Source organism: Lepisma saccharinum, chromosome 2 (assembly GCF_977018435.1).
Source record: "Lepisma saccharinum chromosome 2, izLepSacc3.1, whole genome shotgun sequence".
NCBI lineage: Eukaryota > Metazoa > Arthropoda > Insecta > Zygentoma > Lepismatidae > Lepisma > Lepisma saccharinum.
The window spans coordinates 167,394,582-167,413,340 of record NC_139230.1 but is presented as its reverse complement, the minus strand read 5'-3'; the positions used below and the strand labels follow the sequence as shown (position 1 = coordinate 167,413,340).

General features: G+C 36.8%; 1 protein-coding gene across 4 annotated transcripts in view; it reads right to left on the bottom strand.

Annotated features, from left to right (window-relative positions):
• LOC145984179 (RUN domain-containing protein 1) overlaps positions 1-13,740 on the bottom strand; it is a 64,073-nt gene extending 50,333 nt beyond the window's left edge. The window contains exons 1-5 of one of the 4 annotated variants that reach the window (XM_083117672.1): positions 13,649-13,740; positions 9,009-9,171; positions 6,208-6,301; positions 3,168-3,302; positions 151-316 (exon numbers count right to left, since the gene is read on the bottom strand). In XM_083117672.1, the coding sequence (XP_082973798.1) occupies positions 151-316; positions 3,168-3,302; positions 6,208-6,301; positions 9,009-9,148 (535 nt within the window). In that variant the 5' untranslated portion in view covers positions 9,149-9,171; positions 13,649-13,740. Of the gene's footprint in view, positions 1-150; positions 317-3,167; positions 3,303-6,207; positions 6,302-9,008; positions 9,172-13,120; positions 13,471-13,648 lie in introns of those variants that run through there. The other 3 variants (XM_083117675.1, XM_083117674.1, XM_083117673.1) reach the window with 3 other exon arrangements.
• Positions 13,741-18,759: the final 5,019 nt, after the last annotated feature.

Genomic DNA, 18,759 nt, shown 5'->3' with positions numbered 1-18,759 from the left:
TTTGATCATAAAAAATGATCTGATGTGTAAATGCAGTACAAAGGTTCAATACAATCATTATCTACTTCTTTATTCAGAACTTTTTCTCAAGGTATAAAAGTTAATTTGACAATATGGATCACAGAACAGAGTAAAACAAATACTACTCACCGATAATAACTTTCTGACGCTCCAAAACCACACTCTGTGGCAAACCAGCTTCTCCTGTCTCATAAGCATATTTTTCCAGATCTTCTAGCTGAGTTTTCAATTGCTCAATAAGTTCTTTTTGTTTTATTTTTTGTGCTACCATTTTCTCCTCTATATCATCAGCCTGCTAAAATTTTACACAAAACAATCAAATATTAAAAAGTAATATTTGTGATTACACAAAAAATGTTACAAAAGTAAAATTCCGAACTCAGTTGTTTCTATTTCCCTAACATTTAACATCCAATGACCTGCCCTGAATACATATTATCAATCATTAAGCCCTACAAAATAGATGGCTATCCATGTATCATTGGATATTGATGTAATGCTCTTCAGACAGGAGGGACATCCTTGTCAAGTGAGCACAAGATAATAACATTCACATCATTTCTGCAAAGCAACTTTTCATTTGTCGGTTTTTTTCTCCTTTATGTACATTATGAATGTATGACACATTTGAATTTCACTGCAATATGCTTGTCAAAAACATTGATTTCAAAGAGGATTTCAAGTGCTCACTTTTTAAAAGTGCAGGCATGTACAAAAAACCATAAAATCATTTAATCATATCACAGAGGGGATGTTCTCCTTTGGTTGGTCCCTATAACACCCACAATGAACCAAAGAGACTACCTACTACAATCATGCAAAGATGTGTTGAAATATTTTCTCTTAAAAAGAACATTCCTGGGAAATTCAAATATCTATCTTATCAAAATTTCACTTCCATTGAGGGCCTGGCCCCTCCCACTCCCTAAAAGCTTAGCTTCAACTGTCTATTATGAACAGCTCTCAAAATTCTGCAACTGTTGCACTAGTTTTCATTCAATTCCAAGCCTTTTCATTCATTTTTCAGTAGAAATCTGAGCATTTTCTGCAATGTTTTTCTCTCACTTTCACCTACCAGCCTATGCAGTGGTGGACTGTCAAGTGAGGAGGGTGGCTTGTTCACCTTGTGCTCAAATAGGCTAATCAGGATTTGACCTACAGTTTAACACATTCGACCCATTTGAAGTCTCTTGCACGTGCGGTCTCAGTTGGCCTTTGCGACGTTTGATGTGTATGACACGCCAGCACATAGGTTACGCTGTATTTGCTTCCAGTTTCTCGATTTCACTCACAGATTGCACTAGCGGTGCATTTGCTGTGTTGCGTAGATGATACTGGCAGGTGAATACTACTCAATCGTCATGACATCTTTATGGCTGTTGTTAAGGAACCATTCTGAGTTCCAAAATACAAATTTTAATTGTGCATTAATCTCCATGAAGTTTAAAATAAAGTACCTGTTATATAATGACTTCCCCTCACATGCATGTTTGTACTGGGCTTTCATTACGTTAAACTTATATTTTGGGGGTACTTTTGTACAAATATATAAAAATGTTTCATACAGGGATTGTCCAATAAGTATCGGGATTGATTTTGTCCGGCCAATGGGAAGTGGTGGAGGGCAGTCTCTGTGGGTGGGATCGGTGTTGCAGGATGTCATGTGAGCTAGGAGACCCAGCTGAGTTGCCTCCGAGCCTTTGGAGTGTGTAGGTCGTGCCTGAAGTGAAAGTGTGTTTAGTGCTCACGTTGAGAGCCAAGATGCAGTGAAACACCGAGCAGCGTTGTGCCATCAAATTTTGCGTTAAACTAAACAAATCTGCAATGGAGACTTTTGATATGATCTGTGAGGCTTACAAGGACGAAGCCATGTCCAGAATGCATGTTTTTGAGTGGCATAAAAAATTCAAAGATGGCCGGATGATTGAGGTGGCCGAAGCAACTTCAAAGGGGTGCCCGAACAGCCTTGCGGTTGCCGACTTCCAGGGGGCGATGAAGAGTGGAAAAAGCGTTGGCAGTGGTGTATTGCTGCAGAAGGGTCATATTTTGAAGAATATTAACACACTCTACATATATCTTCAATAAATTTCTTTTTATGACTTCAGTCCCGATACTTATTGGACAAACCCTGTATTTAATTTTAATTGAATATGCAAATAGGTATTAATATTTGAATTGTATGACATACTAGCTGAAGAAATTAGCATCTCTTTAGCAGTCAATTTACTCTGTGCACTGATATTGGCAGTGATAATACACACAATGAAAGAAAGATTATTCCTTAAAATATTTAAACACAAGGTTTGAGATATGGCAACAACTGATGTTAGCATGTCATATTAGTTAGCTTGTACGAACTAATAATATATGATTTTTCTATACTTTTAGCTTTGTTACAGAACACTCAAATGCATATATTTTTATTCACAAATGAGATCACAATTTCTACTTTTTAAATTTTTGGTTGAAGTGATACATTATCACTATGATGAGGGTATAGTCAGGGCTCCACACACCCATGAATTGTTAATATGTGGCATTTGATTAGGAAGTGGTACTGCTGCAAAGATCACAAAATCAGGAAGCCCAAAAAATAAATGCTAGGATTCAAGATGGCTGCCATTTTTCCAAACTGAAGGATTGGATTTTCCTGAATTTTCAGCTTGGGTTTCCCACATTTATGAGGTACTAAATATGACAGAACCAGTTATAATATCACAACATTAAAATTTAATCTTCAAAATTCATTTTTCTCATTTTTCTTAAGTTATGAAAAAGTACTGTATCAAGCGGACTAAGATAGGTCAAGTGGATTAAGAGAGCCAACTATTCAGCATTGGAAAGCCCTCTAATAAATGTAGATGTTAAAATTGGTTGGCAACAGCAATGCTAGCTTGCACCCTGACAATGTGAAAAATCAAGCACTTTCCCCAAATTGTCATCTTCAGTTGAAATGTATAGTTCCAGTTACAAAGTATATATCTGAACAAAATTCTTTAATTCTGATTTCACACATCTGCATCTCATTTAGAAATTATTGAAACTTTTCTTGTCACAATGAAAATACAAAGAGATCAGTTTATAATACAACAGCATTTGAAAAGGAATAGTGCAAAATTATGAGAAGAAAAGTTATCATTACTTACGTGACATAAAGGATCCAGTACTCTCTGATCTCGAATGTCTGGTATACCACGAAATGCAAATTCCTCCAAGTCTTTAAGTAATACTTCTTTTTCATGCGGGGGAGCATCAACAATTTGTCTTAATCTGAATTGAACCTTTTAAATAACAAAAAAAATATATCAGCCTTATCATTAGAAACCTACTTTCCACCAAACACAAAACATGAATGTCACTGGGTATAAATCACATATAACATGATTTTGTAAATCACACTGTAGTCAACTGGTTACAACATTAAAGAGATGAATGAACCCCTCTGGTTCTTCGTGAAACATCCATTTTATATCAAATTGGTAAAAGTACTACTTATCAATACATTTTATTGGTATAGGTTAAAATGTCATACCACATCCACCCCTCATATATACATATACACAAGGTGATTCAAAAATGATATGGGTTTCCATTGCCCATATTTCCATCAAGTAAAAAGAAAATTTCAGAGATTATGCCTCAAAATGGCAATGGAAGAAAAACAATGACTGTACATTGGTTTATTGGCAGTCTGCCATCACAAAATAATGATATTGATTAAAGGAATTCCAAGAGACTGGTAGTGTTCAGCAGCAAAGGAGTGAGAAGGCCAAGCACTACACAGAGATACTGATAGAATTCTGGAACATTTTTTCTTTCTTCTCTAAACTCACAAATATGAACTAGGTGAGTTTTTATGTTGTCTGAAATAACACAAATATCTGCTGGGAGTGTTCTTCATAACTAACTTTAGCTCCACGTTTACAAAGTGAAAGTTTTAAAGATGGGTGATGCAACCTGCTGTTCCCAACTTGCCTATGATATTTTGTCAAAAATCGAGGCTGATAAAAATTAGCTACAGTAATGGAGATTTAGTGATGAAATAATGTTTTACATATCTGGGGGTGGGGGAATCATCATAACAACATAACAGATATCAGAAAACCTTCATGTCATTCTCAAGAAATCAAAGAATGCTTGTCATGTTTGGAAGTATTGGCACCCTCTTTATTTACATATCTGGACATGTTACAAATGTATCTGTTATGTTAACCCAGTTGGAAGATCATCTGTTAAATGTGGTGTTCCAGAAAGATGGGGCTTTGCCACATTGGGCTCATATTGTCCAAGAATTTACAGACATGCAACACCTGGGTGCTAGATTGCAAATGGTGGGCTGATTTCATGGGCCAATGACCGTGCCACGTGATTTCTTCCTGTAGGCAGACCCGTCCCCAGGGGAGGGGGCATGACCCCACCCCCTGGAGACATGAAATTTTTAAATATGAACCTATGAAAGCTACAAAAATAACATCGACGATTTTTCAAACTTCTAAAAATTTCAATTTTGTACTTGCATAAATGAGTGTGTTTGTTGTGTGGAGAGGCAGTTTCCAGAAGTCTGCACTCTGCAATAATGGGTACTTTTAGTCTTATAACCACTTTTGCTCCTGCACTATGGCCCCTTAATGTTAAGCCTTGTTTACCGAGACCCGGTGAAGGCACATAGTGGTTCAGACCCCACTTTAAACTCTAGGTCCAGTCCCAATTAGTCTATCTGTACATAAAAATGGACTCAAACTTGTCTACTAAGACGAAGTAAATTGTCCTTGCTTCCCAGTTTTGGCATCCAATCGCCGCTACTGGCTACTAGGTGAAAATGTCTGTCTTTTTTTTTTAACCATAGCCCACTACAATCCTTCGTATGGGCTATGGGTTAACTCACATTTAGAATTCTTTATTGTAATAATAATTGCTAATGCTTACAATTTAATTAAAAAATACATTACTTTTTAAATATAGAATTATAGTGGCTGTTCAATGGTTCTGATATAAGAAAATAAAGGATATTGGAAAACTTTTTTAATTTGCGAAACTCAGAACTATCAGAGTACTTCTGACCAATATCGGCGATTAGGTGCCAAAACTGTGGAAGAAAAAGGAGGCAAAGACAGTTATTTTCTCTTGATAGACAAGCATTAAGAGACCACAGTACGGGGGCAAAAGTGACAAAAAAAAAAAAAAGCTGGGAGCAACGCCTCAGATGCCCCCCAAACAGCCGCCACTGTGTGTGTGTGTGTGTAAACACAAATCTGGCTGCTCCCTCAAAAAAATCCTGGGTACGGGCCTGCCTGTAGGGTTACGTTAAGGATACTGATTGAAAGTCACACTTGAACATTGGAAAACACTTGGAACTAGATTGATCGTCAGTTGGGCATCTATGTGCCATTGAGCTTGTTTAGTATTCTGTAGAGCAGATTCTATAGAGTGGACAGAGAAGGAGACCTCTGGCATCATAGCACGATGCTAACAGACTTTTTAAATTACTGCTTCATATTATGGCAGACAGTTTTATTCTATTGTTTACAGTTTGAAACTTATTCATCAAGGGAATCTCTACAATAATTTTTGAGTCACCTTGTATATTGCTGACAATGGAAGTACAGTGAAGGGAGAGAGTTGATTGACATCAGATTACCTTTACATTTGTAATGTTTTTACAGAGAAGACAAATGATATCAACATCGACAAAACAGCATTACATCTGCTGACAAACGACAATTTCTGGTTAAGAAAATTTGGTTTATAAAAAGGGAAGAAAGACATGGTAATTGGGACAGGACCTACAGTTTAAAGTGGGATATGAACCTCTATGTGACTCCACTGTAAAGGAAAGGAAAATAACAGTTTTATTTTGTTACTTTTTTTTACTTTTAAAAAAATAATATTCTGAAAGAATCTTCATTTAAAATAATGGGTCTAGAACGCAAGAAGATATCATAGTAAGAACTGATGTAAGATTATCAATGATTGAACTAAAAGCCACCTGATATGGATGATTTATTTTCAATTAAATATCTGATTTCTCTTTTCCTGAAATATTAGTTTCCAATTTCCATTATTGTTTTAAAATTATAACACAAAAGTGTGTAATGTTTAGATCACATAACAAGCATTATGTTTATAATTCACCTGAAAGAAAATTACAATGAGCAATCAATTTCTTCAACTATGCAAGAAGTTTACCTGAGCAAAATGAGTTGTCAAAGCAATTAATGAAGAATTTAGTAGTTCTTGCTGTTCTTCTAAATCCCTCAGTCTCTCACGTTCACATATATCACTACAATGAAGAAAAAGTATATTTTAGCAACAATGTTTTTTTTTAAAAAAAATACAAATAAATGCTAGTATCCAACAATGTAGAGAGAAAGAGAGAAAATGCATGTGTGTGTGTGTCTTATGCTAAAAGAAGCAAGAAAAGAAATGTGTTAGGCCATGGCAAAATATATAATGCCACACTTGCATCCTTGGATAAAAGTACAACCCTTATTTTACCTTTGTATTTTGTTTAAAATGAAAAGATTTATTATAAAATCTGTGTTTTTAATTTTCTGTCAAAAAAAGATCTGTTTATAAAAAGTACTGTATAATGTAACATTTTTAAGAAATGGAAAATGTGGTGAGACAGTAATGTACTTGAAATAAGTACTTATTTTTTATCCACAAATCTGATTAGATTTATTCTATTAACAGCAGTGGTCACTCACACTATCCACCTTGAAACTTGTTCCTTCACTGTTTGCCAGGCTTTCAGTTTGAATCATTTGACCAAGAGCCTTCAGGTAAATTGCAATAGGTAGTTTGTCTGTTGCATGGCACTTTCCTCATGAATTAAACATTGATACTGAGCAAGTACAGAACATTTAGATACTGCAAACTACAAACTCAACAGTTGTAGACAGTCCAGCAGATGAACTAGCTACAACATTATAAAGAAATTATGACATGTGAAAGGGGGAGGGAATGGAAAACTGATTGATTTAGTTTATTTCACTTTGCATTTCTGCCACTTTTGGCTAATTGTGAAAATGAGGATGAATGATGATATGATGAAATAGATGAAGAACAATCATAAGCACATGTGGACAGAACACGACAAAAGTCCCACAGGGGATTATACTGGCCAAGGGTGTACTATGTGGAAGTGAGGTTGACATTTGAGGGTCTTGAGGAAGGGTCACCCCTTATACCCCGAAGTGGAGTAAAAACTGCATTTTATGAAAAGACAACTCTATTACTCCATAACATGACTATTATTTGCTCGGATATATATTAGAGAATCAATTTTCTCTTTAAGCATAAAACAATAATGAATGAAATGAAACCTTTCTTGATCTAAATTTGCAGGCCAAACACCAACAGACTTTTCTGTATTTTAAGTATTTTTGTTATGTGTGTGTTCATGCTGTACGTGCATTTTTTACGTTTCTTACAGCATATATGTGTATTTTTGTGTTTTGTCTTTTTTTCTTTTTGTGTTTTTTCTTCATTCTTTTTTGTGTTTTTTTTTATTTTCTTTGGTATTTTGATCTTTTATATTTTGCAAACTGTTAGATATTTCAACTAAATTTGTAAAATGTGAAGTAGAGATGGTTAAGTGTAAGAAAAGGCTTGTGCCTTAACTTCACCATCCAAAAGAAAAAGTAAATAAATAAATATATAAATAAATGTGCAACTTTGTTACTTTATACATTGCTTTCACTTGGTTGTTGTGTTGCTTGAACACGGTCCATGTACCAGCTGGAAACGTGCTGCTATAGTGGAACCACAAGCAAAAAAAACCTGTGCAGACCCGTGACTCCTGTGCACCTCATTCCCATGTGGACAGGAGGAAGAGAGTGGAGCATGCTTCCTTATGGATCGAGCTGAACGGAAGAAGGGAAAGGTGCTCGGAGACTTTTCCCCAAAGGGTTCTTTTCCTTGTCGTCACTCCTTAGACAGCAAAATCACCTCAACTCAAACTGGGGTTTCATTAAGTTTCTCCTCAGTAAACACACTGTGTAACACTGCTATAGAGCTAACTCTAGTCCACAACATGTTTTCAAGTACAGATCCATCCTGTTGGAATGTGGCACCTCTTCGTCTGGCATGAATGTCAGTATTTGCTTCTGTGTATTTTGCTAAGATAAACCAATAAGTGTTACTTGTGTTGATATAATGCTGCAACGTAAGTACACTTTAGAACAAACAATTTTCTTGGATGATTATTATGTGAAAACAATCTCATGCAGAAGTGTAAGGAGGCAAATTTTAAGTTAACTTTCTCAAAAGATGTTAAAATGTGTGGCAGAACAAGGGCAACACTTAGAATATCTTCAATGATTACATGATTACATTGCTCAAAATTGTGAAACACGAGTATGTTAATTAAATGTAAAACGTAAAGTGCTCCCCTGTGCTTTGCACCACGACATGAATGTGTATAGAGGGTGTGGAGTTAGCCCCACACTTTCTTGATCACGCTCGAAGGTGGGGGTGATGTGATCAGCACCACCCCCCAGTTTCCTCCAGGTACCCACTTAATATGACACTGGGTGGGCGCCGGAGCTGCTTGAACAAGTGGAAAAAATCCTGGTTCTCCCCTGCTGGGGATCGAACCTAGGTCCCTCGCATGGTAGTCAGACACCCTAACAACTTAGCTACCGTAGCTCTCTTGTATGTTAATTAAAGTGAATATATGCATTTGAGTTGAGGAGTTACATCAGATTTCCCCAGCAAGTGGAGGGGATCCAGCTGTTACAAAGGCTGCATTCAATCAGCATAATAACCAAATTAAGGCACTCTACTAATACAAATAATATCCTTAATTTTTGCAAAACATTTACCACATAGCCACTTGAAGTTTATTTTATGTCAGCTACAAGACAGGTGAGGATATGCTTTCCATAAGTTTTAGCATAATTAAGTCAAAAATCTTAATATCCACACTTTTCAAAGGAAAACAAAAATGTACACAGTTTATAAAACATTAAGAACCAAATACTTACTGATTGAGGTGATGTGCAGAATGACTTGTGCACTCCTCATCAGTATCATTTGCTCCTAAGGGGGGCCACCTTTCACCAGCTGGCTGGCCATCACTGAATTCTAATTCTTCTGTTTCACTATTAACATGATTATCTTCCATATTGATTTTATGCACATATGTTTCTGTAAGCACACAACAAAAGAGGAAAACTTTATATCACAGTTTGTTCCTAAACAGAAAGAAGTTAATCTGAAAAATATAAATATCAATGTTTAAATTTCCGATCCCACTTCCAACTGAAGAAATATCTCCACCTGCTCAACATGAAACCAATTCTCTACATGCCTATATGCAAGATGAGGCATGGCTGAAAATGTGCACCTGCACTAAAAACTATTTGTATCACTTATCTGAAAGCCACATATAAAAATAAAATATCATTGAAATATCAAATAAAAAAGCATGGATGTAAGGGGGCACACTTCTGTTCACAGAAAGTGGCACACTCATTTGAGTTGAAGTCCAGCTTCGGGTCTGGCAGTACAGCCGAAGTAAGTGTTCGGAAACTAGCAGCAATGTTGCTTACTATCAAACATTTTAACCACATGCAGGGAATTTTGTGTCTCTCAGACTCAAAGAAAACGGCTAACGGAAAAATTGCAATGTAAATATTAATTAACCGGACTGTCCACATCTACATTGAAAGTAATGTAAATGAGAAAAATTTGTGAAAAGTATATTTAAAAAAACGCATATTGGACATTCGTGAAGAAGAGGTTATCACAATGCGTTAGAATGCGAGGGCCCTGGGTTCGAATTTGGCCTGAGCATGGGTGTCTTTTTAAGTCTCTCTTCATCATTGCGAGTAGCCGAAAATGGAAGAAAAGCAACACTAAATAACAAAAAAAAAAAAAATTAATAAGAGAGGCGGAAATAGTGCTGTTTTAATTTCTGAAAATGATGAAAAAAAAATGTTTTCTTTTGGAAAAAAGTGTTATCCTACCCTGGGAGAAGGCTTGAAGAATATATAAACTCCTTCCCCATCCACTTTGGCAAACATAATTGCAAAGTCAGCACTGAATATGCGATGGGAAAAATAATAGAAATCCAAAACAAGAAGAGTTTATGTCACAGCCAGGGAGGCACATGACATAATACACACGGAACTTAATCACATTCCTCCCAGTGAAGTTCAAAGATTCATAAGATGCAGAACTGTAATCCGAATGAGGAAAGTTAACGAAGAAGTGAATATTAATAGCAGAAGCAAAGTCAACAAATTGAAAAAGTTGAAGTGAAACAGCTCCTCCCTCACCTCTAAAACAGATGAAATCATTTATTATTATTATTTTACGTATTCAACATATATTTTTCTTTCTGCCCTAACAAAATGCATTACTAGGTGTATTAACCCCAATTTTACATAAACCTAATGTTTCACAGAGAAATGTGACAACATATAAACTACCGATAAAATGTGTGCGTAAATGGCTGTGTAATCCAACTGTAAGGACATACGGTATGTCGGATCCTAAGTAAGTCTGTGTATTCACTCCCAATTAGCTTCTGGATATAATTACGGCTCCTTTTGGTTCATAATTATTGCTTTGATTCGGTTGCCAAACAGGAGCGTAGAGCGATCTGTCCGCCCGTGACGTCAAGGACCACGTGATCATGTATGGCCCCAGCCTTCTCCTTCTAATAGTCTTGCAACTGAATAAGACAGATGACATATGGTGTGTTGAAATATTTACCTCGATCTTGAAGTATGGAAATTATAGAGCAACCAGTTGCAGGAAAGACAGTACTCTGGCAAAACTATTTTTTCCTTTTGCCCATAATACCAGGTTTCAGTTGGGAAAACATGCACAGTAAAAATCAAGAATTTGTCTATATCTGACTGTCCCCTATGGAAAAGTTATCAAATTGTCAACCAGTGCAATAGTTTTAGTATTTTGTAAAATAATTTGACCCAAGTTCTGATTGTGCAATTCTGAATTTATTTTGGTGGACAGGCACTTTTTTCATGATTTTGTTTCTATTTATACTTGTTTCTCTACATACTTCAGGCTTCTGTATAGCTCGGGTTCGATTCCCGGTGGGGTCCCCCCAAAATTTCGACATTGACCCAGCATCGTGAGGATAATTGGGAAGCTACTTCAAGAAGTAGGGGTCTCCGGTCACAAAAGCCAGAAAAACAGCAGCGATGGGATCCAATGCACTGGCTACACGCCACCCAATGAATAGCCACTCTGGCAGGCCCTGGCCCTTCGAGGGCTGTTGCGCCACAGCGTTTAGTTTAGTCTTGACACATACTTCAGAGTATTACTGATTACTTACTGCACATTTACTGGAGGAGGATTTTTCCCTTCTGTATACTCCTAATGACACTTTGGTTTTGAGCAGCCATTCATTTACTGTCATCTTGGTTATGGACTACTGCTGCCATCTACTTCATGTACATGGGGTGTGAATTGGTATTTGATGCTGAATGCTTTCATTGTTAGGTTAGGCAGGTCAGGTTTTAGGATTAAAATAACGTCTTGAAATGCTTTAAATATCTGAACACGAAATATCTGTTATCAAGCACAAATTTTCCTTCAAGCCTTGCATGAAAATCCACAAAAATTCATGCCTGAGTTGGCCAGAAAGTAAGAACACCTGTTTGTGTAAACTACATTTCAAATCATCATTTCTCTGGTAACTAATACTTAGTGAAGCTTATGCCAATTAGTCTCTCCAAGGTTTGAAATTACTCTCACAATGATTTCCAGTATTCTAAAGCACTTCCTAATACTCACATAAAACTTGCAAAAAAATCATTAAACGGTAAAAATTTACTATCCTTCGGACACCTCTAATTTTTTCATTTCGTCAATTTTTGACATTCGTACTTACGTATCTGCTTCGCGGAACATTCCTGAAGGTCTCTCAACGTTGTTTTGATGAAATTAATTGCAATTTTTCACATTACCAGTACGTCTTTCTGATAGGCCTTTTCGCTTGCCTGAGACGAACTAACTTAACCACGTGCCAATGGTTCGCAATTATTTCCAATTTCTAGATCCTGATACTAACACGACACCAAATTTTAACTATGTTTCCTAACCTAACAGAACTAACCTATCCACGCGCCAATGGATCGTGGGGCTAGCTATTCTCCGTCGGAGAATTAATTTTCAACGAACAACATGAATTTCAGCTATGAAACATTCCCACATCACACAAAACACCTTCCCGATGTTCGACAATGCTACAGGAACTTATTACGGTAAGTAGTTTCTTCTGTAAAAATAAATAAATGTATCTGAAGGATAGTAAACAAGTACCAATTTTAGTACTCATGAAACGTATTTCTTCAATTTTACAGGAGAAAGTACTTACCGAAATGAGTTTCTGTATACTTTACAAAGGTCTCGGAAGTGTTTTTTCCCCTAGCTGAATTTATTTTGCTGGTAAATGTATTTTTCAAGATTAATGTCTCCCCGATGCACGAAAGCTGTTCCCTTCATGCCCTTCTACTACGTGAACCAAATGTTGCTTGCGTTCGATGGTGTAACCCCCAGTCAGTGTTTCCAACCATGCTGTTGTTTTCCCAGAACATTACAATTTTGAAGATGACAATTTTAACTATGTTTGCCAAACCTAACCTTGCCGTGCATGGTTCGTGGGGCTATCCGTGCGTGGTTCGTGGGGTTTTCAAACATGGATAAAATCAGTAACACGAAAGCAGGTATTTTTCGATGAAGAAGTTTGCAACACTGCATAACCACTGACATCGCTAGTCAAGATTTCTCCGCCATATTGCGTGTAACACAAGCGAAAACGAACAAACAAGAATTGCTCGATATGTCGAAAATTGAGATTATTTGCGTGAAAAAAACGAAATGGCACCTTCAAGAATCCTTAGCAATGCAATATATGTAAGTACTAATGTGAAAAAGAAGAAAATAAAGGAATTTCAGACGTTTCGTGGATACTAAACTTTGAATATTATTAAAACGACGAGAAGTGCTTAAATATATGCCTTCCCCCAAAATATAAATGCCTTACCCAAGATTCAAACCCTGGAGCCCGCCAATAATCATATGCGTTACAATAAGAATAAAATGACAAAAACATTGACCATACAAACAATTTCTTCCTGCCCGGTAATAACGTCTATATTTTGTTCTTGCGTTTAACAATTCATGTCGAATCCATTGCAATTTTCACTAATCAGGAACAACTTCAATTTCGGTGCTATGAATTTTTTTTTAAGCACGTCGGCAGCAATCCAAAATATTTTTCCAATATTCCAGGGTAACATCATGTTAATATATATTTACAGGCTTTTTTCACTTGCATGTTTTTCGCCCATGTTACTTGCTGAAATTCCAACAATATGTATGCTTCACAACATATAATACGTGTACCTTTACAAGCTTACGTAATGTTGTGCGTGATCATTCCTTCCATAAATAAATGAGAAACAGGTTTTTATCGTTCTTAGAATCACATAATAATAAAGGTTGCGTTTTATCAAACACGAATTTGACAGCAACCCACGCAAAATGCTAACTCTTATGACGTCCAACCGGTTTCTCTCACTTCAAAGATAATACATGTACCCGCACCACAAGAAGCGAGAAATACATACGTTTCGCAAATATTACTTACCATTAAACACAAAATTTTAATATCTTACATACTAATTTCGAAACATGGAAGAACTTAGGCTTAGGGCCTAGCAGAAAACATCTGTCCGTCGTCTGTATCGAAAGAAATTGAAACATGCGTTCATCCTCCTTCCAATCGGAAATTTTCACAGACAAAAAATGACGTCACCGATATAGTCTATTTGTAGCCCAAAATTTTCAATGGACATTCACATTTCTATTACTCCACAACAATCTTTAAAACTCCTAAGCCCTCTCGCGTTTTTCTGAGTTCAATTTAAAAAGAGACTACCAAAAGTTTCGAGGCCAACGTTGTGCTCAAAACAGGTTAGTTGGTGCGGGTCTTCTTTATCGCACAGCACGAGGACAACCTTACGTTCTGACGTCAGACGAGAATCAGTACGTCGTAGGTTTGGTCTGTTAGATTTGGTTCTCTTAGCATAATTACACTGAAAATGTATTATTTATGCTAAGAGAACTAAACTTAACTAGCCTAGCCTAACATCTTAGGCATTTAGCCTAATATTCCTTGTGACGTCAGAACACAAGGTAGTCCTCGCGTTGTGCGAAAAGGGAGACCCACTTGGTATTGTCGTCTGCAGTTTATTGCGTAGTCAACGGAGAGACAACGTGTGCGGTATTTTTAGGATCTATGCGGATTTAAATAATGAAATAGAAGAAAGAGCAATAGCAACAAACGGGTTGATTGGTCGGCTAACAACCTCACTTCTGGGGATAGTATCGAGACGAGGCAGTCTCGGCCTCGTTTCGAATCATAGATGCCTGTCTCGTTCTTGGCCTCTGTCTCTATCCGTCTCAAATCTCGAAATACGTAGATTAAAAACATGCAACGGATAACACACTCTCACAGTGTAAGACTTAGGGGTGTGCTGGATCCCAAAATGTCGGGACCGGGATCGGGAAAAAATTTCCCGTCCTGATCCCGACTTCGGGAAATGACTTCCCGACTTTTCGGTATCCCGAACAGTCGGGAAATACCGAATAGTCAATTTAAGAAGTTGTTAATTATCGACGTTCTCTTCCTGACCCTGTGGCCGAGTGGGTAGCACATCGCGGTGCGACGCCAAGGGTCCCGGGTTCGAATCACGCTCGGGTTTGGTTGTTCGTTAATGTCCATTCATCACTCATCCCCATCTTCGCAAATTAGCCAAGAGGCACAAAACGCGAAGTAAAATAAACTAAATCAATCAATCAATCGACGTTTTCTGCATTGCAAGTGTCTGGAACTTATCGGAATTTTTTTTTATTTCAGAAATGCAAAAATAATCACTTAAGTTGAGTTGTTGTTGAGTTGGTGTTTTAAGTCCACTTTATGCACAGTAAGGCTAATCGGGACTGGACCTACAGTTTAAAGTGGGATCCGAACCACTTAAGTTGAAAATGACGTGTAGAATTCGAGATTCGAGACTTATTTGTCGGGAAATGGTCAATATTTCCCGTCCCGTATGTCGGGATTAAAGAAATTTCCCGTCCCGACCAAAAATATTCTGTCCCGCACGCACCTAGTGTAGGTTATTAAAACAAACAATTTTTCTTAATTGACTATTTTGTTGTTTGACGCCTCGTTTCGACACTACTAGTCCTCGAAAACTTGATATTATTCTGATCACTGGCGTACGTAGGGAGCGATCTGATGGGGCAACAGCCTTTCCCGAAATTCTGAGAAAATCAACATTTTAAATTCAAAGCACTAATAAATTCGGCAAAAACCAAAGTGGTAAATACAATCCACCCATAAAAGGACCTCCGATTACCATTTTTGTCTTTGAACGAGTTTTAAAACGAAAGTTAAAAGCAGTAATTGTAAAATATTTTGTAGTTTATCCCGCCTCTATCTAGAAAGCAGTTATTTGATATCCACATTTACAATTCCAGCCTCATACGAAAAAAAAAGTCATGCGAGTAGTGTATATTGAGCGTTTCAAAATAGTACTTAGTAGGTATGGTCTTTTTTTACCAATTGAATATCACTTTTTGACATACTTTGACAATTTTTTGTCGATGTTTTAGCGTTTAGCGATGTTTTAGTACAAATTTTCACTATACTCATTTTTCCCCCACTCGTACTTGGTAGGTATATCATGATGTTACGTGATACAACTTAACCTATCCTTTTTTTACGATTATTTAATTTTTTTACGATCCTAAGTGATATAACTTAACCTATCATTTTTTTTATTTAGGTACTGTTTGAACGTTATTATTTGAGGATCATATTTTGTAGGTATTTTTTTCATCAATCGAATATAAGTTTTTGACATATTTTGACAATTTTTTGTCGATGTTATAGCGTTTAGCGATGTTTTAGTACAAATTTTCACTGCACTCATTTTTTCCCTACTCGTACTTGGTAGGTATATCACGATCTTACGTGATATAACTTAACCTATCTTTTTTTTTACGATTTTTTTAATTTTCTTACGATCCTAAGTGATATAACTTAACCTATCATTTTTTTTATTTACGCACCGAACTAACCTACAAGGGGGACTCCGTTTGTTTTAATATTTCAGTATTATAAGGTTTTCACAAATTTTATATAACCTAAAATGTGTTGGATGTTGATTTTTAGTATGTGGCAATTTTTTATGAATTTAAAACTGCTCTGTGACCCTCTCGTTCTTCACGTCGTAGGCGAAGGACTTCTCTGCAATCAGGATGACGCTGCATAGGGTATCCTCGGGCAAGGCATCGTGGAACTCGCAAACACCCACTCTACAAAAATTCTACTATATGATCTTTCACTGGCTAAGCTAACCTACAAATAGGAATTGGCAGCACTGACTTATAAACCCACTGGGTCTTCTTGGCATGTTTTTTCATGATGTGTTGCCAGGCTATTGGGCATCTTGGCGTATACAATGTATATATTTTTGAGGGGGAGGGGTTATAGCTTTTTATGCTGTACGAATACTAAAAACTTGACAGTGACAACCAACAGAGTAGGTAAACCTACATGCAGAAACTGGCAACACTAGTTTCTGACAGTGAATTTGAAATAAAATATTAAACAAAATACACGAGTAAGCACTGTGATTACAAATAATACCAGTGTTATGCCCCCCCCCCAACTCCAACTGGGCAACTGGGGGAAATAATTGTACAACAATTTGTACCTAATTGTACAATACTTGTACCTAATTGAGAGAGCCTTCCCGTAACTTACTTCATGCACAATTTATATGATTTTACAACTGTGAAAAGAAAGCATATGTGTTCCGTATGCACACATTCATTCTTATTTTTCGAAGTTGAATGGAAGCACGTGTTTTTTACGCTCTCGTAATACTGACCTTGCCCCAGTGATTTTAAATTGCTTCCATCCGGTTTTTTTTTCTGTGCTATTTCCGCGTGCACGCAACATTCGCTTTCAATAGTTTAATGAAATACAGAAGGAGTGTTAGTTTAGCAGGCTCCGAGTTTACAATTTATTAAATTAAACAATAATTTATGTAAGAATATACTTGTACTTACCGAACACAAAATAATAAAAGCACATGTGAATCTTTGCGTGCGTTCATGTTATATGACGACTGAGTAAAAAATAATGTTGACTCCCCGAAAGATAAAAGTTCCTGGTTCGACATCAGATGCATGCAAATTTTATGTTTTGCTCTCCAAAATCTTGATTTCTATGTTTGTGCTATTTGCCATACAGCAGAGGAGAAGAGGGGAGAGGGGAGGGGAGGGGGTACTATTAGCGCCATCTATTAGCAAACAATAGAAATAAAAAAGTAGGGTCAAACTTTTTCAACACCCAAAAATTTTAAACGTCCTCGTTTAGTAATACGATCAGCAGAAGACGTTTGAAAGAGTACTCTTAGTCGAGAAAGCTAATTGCTAGGGCCCATATATTGCTAAAATGTTCTTTGATTTGCATATTTCTCATACCGCCATATGTTGTTCTAGTTGACTTCTTCCAAAAAAATGCTAATTAGCGAGAGTTAATTAAGCAAGGCAAGTAAAAGAAGCAAATAGGACAATATGTGGCGGCGTGGAAATATGTAAAAATTCGACTCGATTCGAATTAAAATTGGAGGATATTTTGCATTTTTTTCCTATAATGTACAAAACATTTACCCGGGTTCGATACCTACTGGATTCCAATTCTATTTTAAACTGTATGCTTAGTCTTCTGATTAATCTATCTGTGCATAGAGTAAACTTAAAAAGTTGGTTAATTATTGTTGCGATTAAGCATTAAAAAAAAAGAGTGGGTGAAGTCAGATTCAAAAAGAATGCCACGTGATTATTTTGATTCAATAGCTTCGTCTAGTTTGCTGCATTTTTTAACTGCACTTACGCGTTTAGTTGGTTATACGGTGCAACCTATCTTGTTGATTTTGGGTGTTATGTAGTGTATTTGGTGTCTGCACCACGTCTTAGAGAGGTGTAATATGTGGTGTGGTGTATGACCACGTGGTGAGTGGTTAACTAATCAAATGAATGTTTAAAGCAGCAGACAGGTATTTGTTGAATCTTCTGAACTTGAACACTGCTATTTGTCTACTCGGTTGAATGTTATTTTTTTTCACCAGCCTGACACCGGGATACACCTGCACTGCATCTAATGTCAAAGAAGTGCAACGTACTAGACGAGGATATTAAATTGCATACTGATCTATTGCATGCTAACCAAACCTCTTGGGAGGTGGGCCACGGTCCTCCACATGTATGTATGTATGAAATGCGATTTAGGGGAGGCCAAATTTTAAATTTACAGCTTAATTAATCTGCATGCATGCTTAATGTTTGATTTTTTTGTTTCTAGTTCGACATGAGATACACACAATTTTATTTTTTGAAGTACAGTTAATATTACCTAGGTTAATCTGTGACATACAACTAGCGATCGATACGACCACCTGATACACAGACACAGAGAGAGTGAGCAAATTTAAAGTGTGATCTATCGTGAATTAAACTAAGCTTTTTCACCCACCCACATATAGTCTTACAGGTGACTCAAAAGCAGAAATTGGCCATAGCGTGACAGGTCGATCTATCGTGAACTAAACTAACCTCCCCCCACTCATACATACACACTATGTCTTACAATAAGTAAAACTGCTATATCACATGTAAGGGCTG